The sequence below is a fragment of the Tenrec ecaudatus genome, chromosome 14 (genome assembly GCF_050624435.1).
Source record: "Tenrec ecaudatus isolate mTenEca1 chromosome 14, mTenEca1.hap1, whole genome shotgun sequence".
In the NCBI taxonomy this organism is placed as follows: Eukaryota; Metazoa; Chordata; class Mammalia; order Afrosoricida; family Tenrecidae; genus Tenrec; species Tenrec ecaudatus.
In genome coordinates, this window is record NC_134543.1 from 13,007,563 (window position 1) to 13,020,441 (window position 12,879).

Here is a 12,879-nt window from a genome sequence, read left to right on the forward strand (position 1 = left end):
GCACCTGACAACAACAACAGCAGCAACAACAACAACAGCAGCAGCAGCAGCAGCTATGTGCTGTGTGAGTGTGTCGTCCATTCTCTATGCCCTTGGTCCGAAGAACTGCCCTAGGAGAGACAGGTCCCATCACCATCTCCGTTCTACTTACAAGGAAACTCGGGTTTAGAAGGTGGTGACCTCTCCGAGTACACGGGAGCAGGTGTTCATGACCCTGACTGCAGACTTGAATCTGTCCTTTGAGAGTTCACACTGGGTGCCAAGAAAAGCCATGCCCAGTAAGACAACCCCTAGTAGATGTTACCAGATTGCCTCAGGGAAAGGATCACTCTGTGCCGGTCATCCACAATTAGGCCGACCTCTGAGCTCTCCACGGCCCCTTTCAACCTCCGAAGACTGTAGAGCACAAGTCCTCTGTCGGCCGTGTCTCAAGGGAGGGACCGTGCGAAAGCCAAGCGTGTCAGGCTCACCCCGGCGTTTTCAAACACGCAAGTACAAGAATCAGAGACTGCAGCATCCGTGAGCCCCGGTGGGCACTATCCCACCAGTTGAGGCGGGTCACAATCGAGAGCTGCAGAAATAAGGAATTGCCCCTTTAACACAGCACGAAGGCAGCGCCCACGGGGAGGGAGAGTGGACTAGGACAAACATGGGAGATGGGAGAGCGCAAAGGGGAATCTGGGTTGATTCATCTCTAGAATGAGACCAGAGAGAGTCCAGAAAGTTCAATTCTATAGGCAAAAATAGCAATCTACCCTCTTTGACAACCCCCCACACACTCCCCACCTACACTTACGCATCAGGTCACCTCAATTTCAACAGGAAAAATAAATCTGCCTATTAGTGGACCAGAAGCCCTGGTGGTGTGCTAGGTTCGCATTGAGCTGCTAACGGCAGGCTCTGCAGTTGGAAACCCGCGATCACTGAAGGAGCAAGTTGGGGCTTTTTGCTCCCGTCAAGAATTACCATCTAGGAAAGTCACGGGGGCCATTGTGCCCTGTCCTCTGGGTCCCTGTGAGTCAGCGCCAACGCGGTGGCAGGAGGGCAGTGAGTGATTAGTGGACTGTACATTTCACACCCATGTTGTTCCAGAATCAAGTGTATGTTCTCTCTGCCATGACCCAGCGTCTATTTTTAACTTCAGAGAGTGATCTTTGCAAACTCTGTCCAGAAAAGGCCACGCTTTCAGGCTAGACCGGAGCATGTGCACAGGTGCAGAGAAGACATAAGAGCTCACGGCACACGGAATCCAGGAACAGGAATGGGAGTAGCGATACCAGGTGGAAGGTGGGGAGAGGAAGAAGGAACCGAGTTCATTGATGGACACACAACCACACTCCCCACACCCCAGGCAGACGAACAACAGAAACTGTGGGGGCAAGGGAGACCGCGGTCAGTGTAAGATATGAAAATAATAATAACTTACAATTTATCAAGGGGTCATGAGGCTGGGGCGGTAGAAGTTGATACCTTGGGCTCAATAGAAAGTAAATGTTTATAAAACAGTGACAGCAACAGATGGACAAATATGCTTGATACAGTTGATGTATGGGTTGTAATGAGAGCTGTAAGAGCCCCCAATGAAATGATCTTTTCATCATAATAATTTTTAAAAGCCAGACGTCTGTAAAGTTGAGTGGTCATTTGATGGCATTTCATTTAACCCGAATGAGAGGCAGGCATGTGAGACGGCCTTGATCTTTCTCTCCTTGGTTCATATCCAGCGGAGACCTGGCTGCACAATTGTCCAGCCCTGTTGACCAGGGTTCTTGCTGCGTGGTAGAGGTTTGGGGCCAGGTTAATATTCGGAGTCGCACTGTCTCCCACTGGGTTCCTTTACAACCACCTGGTGTTGGCTCTCCACAACAAGCGACTTCCTAAGGCAGGCGAAGGGGAGTATTGGCACGTTTCAACATGAGGCCCCCAAGTGAGATGCCAGGAAGCACTGGGGAAGGCAGGGGAGCCCGGCGTCCAGAGAGGAGGGATGAGCTAGAGATGTCAACTTGGGCTCTGTCAGCACGAGGGAGAGCCCTAGTGACGGAGTGGTTATGGAAGGTCAGTGGTTCGAAACCGCTAGATGCTCCTCAGGAAGACTGTCAGTCTCAGACATCCACAGGGGCAGTTCCACCTAGTCTTCTAGGGTTGCTATGCGTCAGAATCGACTCAATGGTAGCGAGAGAAATAGGTGGGCGCATGTAGAGACAAGCTTGAGAAAGGAGAAAGTGCCTAGCACCCCATGCTGTACGTCTCCAGCCCTCGGAGGATGGGCAGGGAGCAGCCTGCAGTGGAGAGCAGCGAGAGCCCGCAGGAACACCGGAGATGGGAACAGGTGGCGGGCGGGGAGGGAGGAAGTTGATGGGATGTGGTTCCATTCCTCAGCCGCTGGTCCATGCTGCGCCTTCCCTGTTTCTGTTGTGCGCATGCGTCGGACACCCAACAATGCTGCTTCAGCTCCACTAGGGGGGCAATCACAGGACGTCTGCAGCAGGCACGGCTCGGCTAACAACTAGGTCTTTTGTCTAACTGGGAACGTGGCGCACACGGAGAGAACACGTTTGGAGACGCTTGCATGGCCTGGAAACGGGCCAGAAGTCGGTGTCTGTCTGACAGATGCTCTAAGAGCCCCTGTGACAAGGGGGTGCCGACTTGGCTGGAAACCACCAGGCGGAGCTTTCTGCCCCTGGGAAGAGTCACACTCTCAGGCACAAACAGGGGCCGTTCCCCCTGCCCACCAACTCCGTGGCAGCGAGTCTGGTTTTTGAGTCTGTTTGTTTTCTTTGATCTGATCGTGAGTTTCAGAGAACGGCTTCCATAACAACAGATAAGCATTGGCCTGTTGCCAGACCATCCTAAGTCTCAGCCTTGCAGAACAGCGTTGAGCTGCCCCCCTGGGTTTCAGAGCCTGCAAATCCTTGTGAGAGTAGACAGCCTTGGGATTGATCCGCTGACAGCAAGGCTTTGAGATACCACCCTCAACTTGAAAGTCTTTCCCTGGTCAACTGGAAGTCCTTTCAAAGCTAAATGCTCAAACTCCGGAAACTACCGAGTGAGAGACACGGCGGAGGGAGACAGGGAACCCGACGGGCTGAGGTCGGATCGAGTGGAGCTGCCCCCGGGGGGCTTTCGAAGGGCCTGATCTTCGTGGAAGCAGACTGCCACACCTTCCTCCCCACAGAGCCACGGGTGGATCCGAACCACTCACCTTGTAGTGGGCAGCCGAGCGTTTTATCTGTTGGGCTGTCAGGGCTCCTCGAGAGGAAGCAGAGCTTGGGGTTCTGGCCCTTCCCTTGAGAATCGTTCGCAGGCCACAGCTCTGTAGCCTGTGACAAACCCCAGGGCCAGTGCTGGTCACGGCAGTCCTGAGCTGCCCAACCTCGTGCCGGGGCTGAAGCTGCAGCCCTGCCTGTCCCGGACCTCGACCATTGATGTCTGTCCTTTGTTGCCCCTGCCATGTATCAGTAGGCTGTCAGTCACCCCTCCTCCAATGCTATTCCTGGCAACACCCACCCATCAGGAACCCTCCTTCCTCAGCACTGGTGCCAGGTGGGCCCCTGGGTCTCTTGGCACCATCCTGTCTGATTGGCAGGATTCCCCTTAGATCAACCAGGGGGCCGTCGCCCCGCCCTGTGGTCCCTTGAGAGAGAGGGTTTGAAGGGTGGGTGTGGATGTGCGTTTGATGAGTTTTCCGACTTTCTCCCCTTCCAGGTAATCCTTACTAATATTCAGAACAGAAGCCCCAAGCCTGGCCCTGCTCCCCACGATCAAGAGCTAGGTTTTTTCCTAGAAACGGGACTGCAGAGAGCCCACGTGCTCTATTTCAAAAATGGGTAAGCTTCCGCCTTTTTTCTTAACCCGCTGACTCTAGGAGAGCCGATCTCTTCATCGGACAATTGGAAAGAGGAACTCAAATCAGAATCCTTTCTTTTTCGAAGGGGTGGAAACAGGCTCTTTTTGTCTCCTGTCTGTCTGCAGGCTTGGGGGTGGGAGGGAAGGGGGGCCTCTTTGCGTTTGAGGCACAGGTTGGAAGAGCAAGTTCAGGGGGAGGGGCCCAGCAGGCTGAGCTTTGGCCATGCCTGCCCTCCCTGGTGGGGGTCCTGCCTCCGTGGGCTGGAGCAGAGGGCGGGAGGGGCTGGGAAGGGAGGTCCAGCACGCCAGGCTGTCTCCCTTTCGATGGCCCATCAATTTAGAGGGTTGCATTTGCTGGCGCTCAGAGTTACCACGAAGGGGATTGTGGCGGTCAGTGCCACACAAGGACATGGCCTACCCGAGTAACCTTTGGGCAGGGTTTAAGAGCAGCCTCAGAACCCCAGTGTAGGGGGGGGCACCCTAATGCCTTTGGTGATTGTGTTTGCCGTCACGTGGCTCTTGTGAGAGCGGCGGTGATCCTGCTCCTGCTCTCAGCGTCCCTTGTTCTGACATTGTGCTGCGGGATAGATGTGCACGAAGACCGACAGTAGGTATCGGGTTCCTCTGGAGCCCCTCCCAGGCTTTGCATGGCAGGACCCTGGAGCCCTGCCCCACCCCCTAGAGTAGTGGTCACCGTGCACTTGGATAGGCACAAGGGGCCACCCGTCCCAACCCGTGGGAAATGGCCACGGGAGTTCACTTCCTGATTTATGTGTTCGAGCTCCAAACCCTGGGGAGCACGTGGCTCCTGGAGATTCCACCCGCCTGGCAGCCCAGGGCCACAGGGGTCCGTGGGTCCACTGCGTCAGTACAAGCGCTGAGTGGTTCAAACCCAGCTGAACAGTTTGTGGGTCCCAGGCTACTGGACATACCTCTCGCGAGACTGCCATGAGCACCCCAAGGTTTGGAATGGCTTGGTGGCTTTGGCACAAAAGACGCTCCCGGTTGCGATCTCATCCGCCTGCGATGGAGATCGTCTGCGTGGCGATGCATGTCACCCAAGCTGAGCCCTAAGCCCTACTTCCTCTGCTGCCAGAAAGAGGGGGCCGTGGGGGGAGGAGTTGGGGGAAGGGGTGATCTTCCCGGTGATCTGTCCCCTGTCTCCCTTCTCACCATGAATGCCAGTCATCACAGAAGAGCCCCCGGCCCAGTTTGAAGTGCACCCCCCCACCCCATCTGCGAGCAGGCGTGGTTGATATGGAAGTGCTGAGCTAGGAGGCATCAATTCCCTTGGGGCTCTCCGAGGTACCAGACCCACCCCTCCCACGAGACGGCCTGGTGTGAGATTGGAGAGGGTGGACCGGATCCCGCGTGTTCATCTTTGAAACCGTGTGCCTTGGGGAGGAGGAGGAAGCAAGGGTACTGGGGTGCTGCCCTTCTCCCCTGAAACATCAACCACCCACTGGACTCGGCGAGAAGAAGCAAGAAGCAATGGAGACGTGCACTTTGCGCTACGAGGATGGATTGCATGCCGTGGGTGGCTTCCTGGCTCCTTGCTGCTTATCCTGCAACCCAGGCTGGTGGAAATTCCCAGGATGCCTTACCTTTGAGACCTCTCCTCTGGTCCAGGCTTCTCGGCCTCCTCTCTCTGCTCCGAAGACCCCACCCCACCCCGTCATGGTACTGAACCAAGGACCCCAGGGCCCCTGCTAGCGGCCTGCGCTAAAGGCGGGGAGCCTGCCAGGGTAGCAAGAGATAACTTTTGGGGGAGGCAGAGCTGAGTAGAGACCAGAGAATGTGATGCCAGGAGAGAGACGAGCGGGTGGCTTGGGACACGCGGCCTGACGGGAGTCGTTTGTGGCGAGCACCTCTGGAACAAGTGGGGACAGACAGAAGTGGCCCCCGTCCCACAGTTCCTCCTCCGGAGTCTTTGCTGTTCGGCCTCTCTTGGGTTTCGCCTCACTTTGCCTCCAGGTTTCTGGTGGGGGATGGGGTAGAACCGAGAGAGCTGGACCCGTCTTGGGCTGTAGGAAGCTGGAGTAGAGGAAGCTGCTCGTCCGTCAGCCCTGGCAACCACTGAGGTGCACCCCTCCCTTTGGAAATGCGCTTCAGTGTCCGAGGACACTCGGGTTTTGGGTTGTCCCGAGGCCTCCGGGACTTACCGAATTGGAATGATGGGTGTTATTAACTGATACCTCTCTCGGCGGCTCCAGGAGCGACTGCCAAACTGGTTAACTCGGGCGACTCTTTCAGAAAGAACCTGAACCCAGGCCCAGACCCCGTCCCCCTCGTCCCTGACATCCGAATCCTGCTTTCTCACCCCACACTCTCCATCCTCCGATTTGCCCCTCACAGCTGCCCGGGCCACCTGCAGTATGAGTAGTCTGGTCCCTCCAAAATCCAAAGCCAGCTGACCGCCATTGAGGCCCTGCTGGCCCCTGGTGACCCCTCGGGACAGGGCCCCGTCCATGAGTCTCTGAGGCGGCAACATTTTAAAAAACAGTTTTATTGGCACTTCCGGTAATCCACCTATCACGCAATTCAATGGTTCGAGCATATCAAGAAGAGTGGTACAGTCCTTATCACAATCAGTTTTAGAACTCTCTCCTTCTCCCCACCCCGTGGTTAAATGGCTTCTAAAATGTGTTGTGTAATCACCAGTTCTAGTGCACCCCTCCCCCTCCCACATACCTCATTTGCTCCCCCTGCCTATCTCCCAGAAAGAAAAGACCACTGTGAACATTTAAAAGGCCAGGGAGGGAAATTTTTGTCAAGGAACTAGCAAGAAATATTTGTCCCTAGAAGAATTTCAGGTGGCGTCAAGAGGGAGGTCGACTACCCAAGTCTCAATTAGATCTAGTATAGCTAGGTTTGCAATGACCCCTATGTGCCAGTGGCGTTGCCAGAGACCCTGGCCTGTGGCTGGAGGGATCTGCCGGCGGCTTCGTCCGACTAGATGCTCTGCAGGTGGGTTTTGGGCCCCTGCTGCCCTCCCTAGCCTTCTACCAATTGGGTGTTCAAAATTTAGGCTCTGTTACTTTTCCCTTTGTCATGTTTGAATTTGGATATTGTCATCTCTGGATCACACAAACTGGTGTGCTTTTTCCACGTGGACTTAGCTGACTCCTCGCTTAGATGGCTGCTTGTTTGAATACAAGCCCTTACGACCCCAGACACTGTTCTCATTGATAGCCGGGCACCATCTGCTTTCTTCACCACCCTTTGCTGTAGCACCTTTTCTTCAGTGATCCTTTTATGAAGGCGAGTACAAGCAGGGGCAGGATATCAGAACTAACTGTTCTTGGATTGGGTCTAAAGTCCAGTGGGGGCCCAGAGTCCATCTGCTTGGCCCTGGGATATGCATGACTCAGGCTGACTTTGGCGGTCGTATGGCGACACATTCACAACCCCATAAACCAACTACCCCACCAACAGCAACAAACCAACCAGCAGACAACAAAAGACACACAAACCAAAATCAAGCAGACTAAAGGCAGGGAAACAGAACCCCATAGAGTCAGAGAGCCAAACAGTGTCAATCCTCCCCCACCCCCCAGTGGTATCACGTGATTGCACTTGTGACGTCATCCGTGTTTCCAGGGACACATCACTGTGGACACTGTAGGCATGAGGAGTCCATGCAAACACAGTCCCAGCGTGAGCACAGCCCCTCAGCCACCGCTCCATACTGTTACAAGCTCCCGTTCGATTGGGCTCTGTTGACCCTAAGCATGGGGCTGGTGCCAGGGGCAACCTTCCTGGATCAGTTCCTCCAAGTTCAAGTCCCTGCTCAACAGATCCAGACCTGTCCTGTCACTGAAAGGGGGGCATCAAGGTGCTGAATATATGATGATTCTTGGTCCCTTCCCTGTGGACACCCACCGAGGTCCAATGTCCACCACTTCCACAGGTCCAGGCATCCACTCTCTGCTTCCTCTCCCATCCGAGTGCCCCACTCATCAATCCAAGCATGCAGGGACCTTCGGGCCCGGCTCAGCTCATTCTGGTATAGCCCCTGGTCATTGCCCTGCTGCCCTCAAGGTCAGCGTCCAAGGCCATCGTGGTATTTAGCCCGTGGCGTGTTTCACGGAGGGTTGGCTGCAACTCTTTACAGGAGTAGAAAGCCCCATCTTTCCTCCTTCAGAGCGGCTGGTGGTCTCAAACAGCTAACCTTGCAGTCAGCAGCCTGGCGTGGAACTACCACGCCACCCTGTAGGCCCCCTGCGAACAGGGAAATCTCAACTCGGAGAAATCAGGTGGCTTCCTCCGGGTCACAGCCTCCAGAATTCCAGGTTTGGGGCCTCAACTCTGTTCCTGTCTCACCTGATGCGGGGGCTCTGTGCAGGGGCTTGATGGGATCTTCAGCAGTCTGTTTCCCTGTCTCCCTGAGGTGGACCACTCGCCCCTCCAGGATGAGCCAGTGCCCAGCAAAGGTTCCCAGCCTCTGCTGGTGTGGTGGCCTCTTCTTTCTTGGCTTTCCCTCTGCTGCCCTCTTCGCCCCCTTTCCCTCTCTCTCCCACTCCTTCCCTCCTCCTGCTCATCCTCCTCCCTCCTTCTTCATGGGCGCCCCCAGATCTGTCAGATCCCACCCCCGGCCCTTGGAGCCCCTGGGCACCTCTTGACTTGGAATGCACCGGGATCCAGGTTTCTCCTGCCTCTGGGTGGCAGCAGCAAGCCTGTGCAGGATGCAAACCTGCCTTGTGAGTGAAATTAGAGAGCTGTACCCGGGGTGCCAGGCCCGAGCCTCCCAGGGCTCGTGTAATTGCCTCGCCCATGGCAGCTGCTCAGACGAGGGGACAGGGAGGACTTGGCACCAGCCTGTCTCCTCTCAGAGCCTCCCTCCCCGGATCTGTCAAATAGGAATGAGACCAAATGTCGGAGGGCCGTGGTGAATATCTGACAAGAGCCTGTGCAGGGCAGCCCTTCTCCAAGTGCCAGGCAGACGGCAGGGGGACGCATTCGGCATGCCCAGTGGTGAGGGCTCCTGGCCGATTCCCCCGGGGGAACAGGGACCAGATTTAGGGAGGCACCCATTGAGTCGGGGGCTGGTGGAGACGTGGGCAGCACTCCCTCGCTGGCAGGACTGGTGAGAAAGGAGCACAGACCCGGGGCTTCCTCCTTTGGCTTTCCAGAGAGGCTCACCTTTGGGGTGCCGTTGTCGATGGGGGCCCCTCTCGGGACGATCCCCACATTGCATCAACCAAGGGTAGCGGACGTGAGCGGCCCCTTGGCCCTTTGCCGGCTGTGCCAGTGGTTCTTGGAGAGCCCCGTGGAATGCCATGGGCATGCCTCTTGGCTCTGGCTTGCTTTGGGGGATACATTGGAGTCACGAGGCAAAGAGCCAGCAGCGCCTGGGACACGTGGCTGTGGGGTGGTGCCCTGCCCTCCAGTGGCCCTGCCCAGTGAGCATGGCAGGTGAGGCAGCCCAGGCCAGACCCTGGCTCTGAGCCACGTCCAGCATGAAGCAGACTGGCAGGGCTCTGGGGAGCTCTGCTCATCCTGATGTTAAGGAGCCTCGGCGGCATAGACATGCCGCTAGAGCACACGGCTGAGGACCATAAGATCAGACACTGTGTCAACCCACCCGTCAAAAGTCCACCTCTTTTTTGCCGCCTCGACTTTACCAAGCAGGATGTCCTTCTCCAGGGCCTGGTCTCTCCCGACAACATGTGCAAAGTGCATGAGCTGAGGCTCGCCCCCCGTGCCTCTAAGGAGCATCCCCCCTGCCTGCCCCTCTTCCTGGACAGATGTGTCCATGCCTCCGGCAGGCCACGGCACTTTCGGCGTGCTTGGCCTGCGTTCACATGCATCCGTTCTTCTTCGGTCTCCCTGATTCAATGCCCAAGTGCCACAAGCATATGAGGCTATTAAGACTATCGTGGCTTGGGTCAGGTGTACTGTAGTCCTCAAAATAACACCCTTGCTTTTCCACACTTTAAATCTCCTCATTTGCAGGCGAAAGTGGGACCATGAATAAGGGGGACCAGCGAAGAATTGGCATAATTGACGTAGTCGAATGACGGTGTTGGTGAAGCATGCTGACGGATGAGATCATGAGCTTCTTGAAGGATGAGCCAGTCTCTCGTGGCTGAGGTCCAGCCAGAGTGCTCCTGAGGAGTGAGGATGGTGGCTTGTTGTTAGGAGAGCCTGCCCCCTGGGGAAGGCCATCAGACTTGGGAGAGTGGAAGACTACAGAAAGGAAGAAACATGTCGGGTGATGGGTCGGCACAGCGGCTGCAGCCAGGGGCTTGCACACAACCCCCATTGTGAGGATGGCGCAGGGCCGGCCGTGTTTAATTCCATTATATCTAAGGTCACGTTGAATCAGAACCGACACAGAGATACCTGACAATACCACCACCAACAGCAATTACTTAGGGGCCTTTTATGTAATTATTTTTAGTGTAAATTATACTTACACTTTCGAGTGCGTTTTGAACTAGTAAGAAAGCCAACCACAACAAATGTTTCTGTTTTGTTTCTTGGGAGAGAGCCTGCTGGGTGCCAGTCCCTGGGGGAAGCTCTGGGGACACAAGATGCCTGGAAAGTGCCCTCTGAGCTCCAGCGGAGGACAAGGGTATCAGTGGGTACTGACTTCACCCCGCTGCCAAGGGAGGTGCCTAGAGAAAAGAAGCGAGGGGACTAGGGAGGGGGTACTGGCTGCCTGAGTGCGTTCCTTGGGTTTCTCAGAAGAAACGGACTTGTGAACGTCAAGCCCCCAGCCCCTGCCATCTAGTGGACCCCAGCTCCTGGCCACTCGGAAGACTGTTCAAGGCTCTGTGGGGGGGGGGGGCAGCTTCACTGTGCTCCTTGAATCACTCACCTGGCGGGAGGAGGAGAAGTGACACCCTGATGGGCCTGTGTGGGGGTGGCAGTTGAAAGCTAGCTCTCCCAGGGAGTCGCAGTTGCCAGGCTCGCAGGCGGCAGCATTGTCTTCTAGTGGTGAAGCGCGTGGGATCTGGGTCCAACCACCTGGGTGTGAGCAAGGGCTCTCCTAACTGTGCGGCCGTGTGAGCGACTTAACCCATTTCTGAGGCTTTTTCCCCACCTGTCAACTGGGGGTAGTAGTAGTACCACTCCACAGGGTTTCTAGGCTGTTAGGCTTTGTCGAGTTGCTTCTGGCTCATAGCGACCCTTTGCATAACAGAACCATGCCCTGAACCATGCTCACTCACACTTGTTATGTGGCACCTCCCATTGCAGGCGCGGTGTCCATCCATCTCATTAAAGGCCGTCCTCTTTCTCGTTGCCCTTCCACTTTACCAGGCATGTGGTCCTTCCCCAGGGATGCCCCCTCCTGACAGTGTGTCCGAAGTACGTGAGATCAAGTCTCACCGTCCTTGCTTCCAGGAATCATTCTGGCTGGACTTGGTCCAAGATAGATCGGTGTGTTCTTTTGGGAGCCCGTGGTAAGTCCAATACTCATCACCAGCATCACCATTCCAAAGCAAAGACGGGGAAGAAGGCCTTCGACCAGATGGATTGACACAGCGACTGCATCGATCGGCTCAAAAATAAGAGCGATTCTGAGGGTGGCCGCAGGCTGGCAGTGCCTCGTTCTGTGGCGCATGGGGTGGCTCCGGGTCAGAATCAACTCGCTGGCACCTACAACAGCAGCGACATGTTCATCAGTGGATCTGCACCGGCAGTGGTGGAACTGCCCCTGTAAGTTTCCGAGACTGTAATTGTTGACGGGAGTAGAAAGCCCCAGCTTTCTCCTCAGGGGCGGCTGGTGGTTTCAAACCGCCGACTTTGAAGATCGCAGTCCAGCAAGGAACCGCTCTGCCATGCAGGACCCTGGAATATTACACAATCAAGGTTACATTTAAATGATGACTCTTTAAGTCACTAAGTAACAGGGATGAACCTGGAGAGCTTGACGAGGGGGCACCCCCCCCCCCCAGATGGAATTGTGCTGGGCTGAGCGGAGCTTTCTTGGCACGCATTGTCCCGCCAGGTGAGCATCAAGCCACTCCCTCTGAGTTGGTGCATTCAGTGGTGTTGCCGGGAGAAGGTTCTCTCAGGTCACAGTGAATTTTTTCATCAAAGCAGTTTCATTGGAACCTCGTTTTTAGTGGTGGCCAATTTAAGAGAACAGCGTGTGGCTGTGAAATTTGGTTTCCTGCTTGGGAAAAATGCCACAGAACTGTTGTGATGTCGAACACAGCTTACAAGGACAGTGCTGTGGGAAAAACTCAAGTGTACGAGTGGTTTTCTCCTTTCAACAAAGGAGAAGTGTCGATGGACGACAAACCTCGCTCTGGAGGTCCGCCCACTTCCCAAAGGGACGAAAATATCGACTCACAGTGCATTTTGAGTTCCTTCCACCAGGTCAGACTGCTAACCACGCTTTCTGTGTAGAGGTTCTGAAAAGATTGTATGACAGTGTGTGACACAAGAGGCGTAATTTCTGGCAGACGGGGGACTGGTTTTGCCACCATGACAATGCACCTGCTCACGCAGCCATCTCAGTGCACCAGTTTGGGGCAAAAACAGCATCTCTTGTGCCATGCACCTTACTCACCTGACCTCGCTCTGTGCGAGTTCTTTGTGTTTCTGCGAATGAAGAGGGACATGAAAGGACAGCAATTTGATGGCATAGAAGAGGGGATGATAAAATCGAGGGAGAGGCTGTCAGCCGTCCAAACAGATGAGTCTGAAAATGTTTCCAACAGTGGGATCGCAGATTTGACAAATGTATCAAATGCAATGGAGAGTATTTTGAAGGTGATGAGGTAGTTTTGTAAAAAGTTTAAGTACCTAGCTTTGGAGGGTGGGCTCCGTTTTTCCGGGGCCCTGTACACTGAGTGAAATGAGTAAATGACAGCAGGACAGGCATCACAGGGGGCCACCTACTGGTGGTGACTTTCTAAATAGTAAAATATAAAAGTGACATAATAGTGCATATTTTATAATACAAAAATCAACCAAAGGCATTCTTCCCACACTCATAAATATTCTTTGGCGGCTCCTCGGGATGGAGAGGTGAGGAGAAAATTGGGTGGTAGCAACTTGGGTGAAGGGGAGGCAAAA

General features: G+C 55.0%; 1 protein-coding gene across 2 annotated transcripts in view; it reads left to right on the forward strand.

Moving 5' to 3' along the window:
• The window catches only part of TTC7B (tetratricopeptide repeat domain 7B), a 253,479-nt gene that overhangs the window by 75,853 nt on the left and 164,747 nt on the right, over positions 1 to 12,879 (forward strand). For both annotated transcript variants that reach the window (XM_075530524.1, XM_075530525.1), the window contains exon 5: positions 3,706 to 3,827. In XM_075530524.1, coding sequence (XP_075386639.1) covers positions 3,706 to 3,827 — 122 coding nt within the window. The remainder of the gene's footprint in view (positions 1 to 3,705; positions 3,828 to 12,879) is intronic.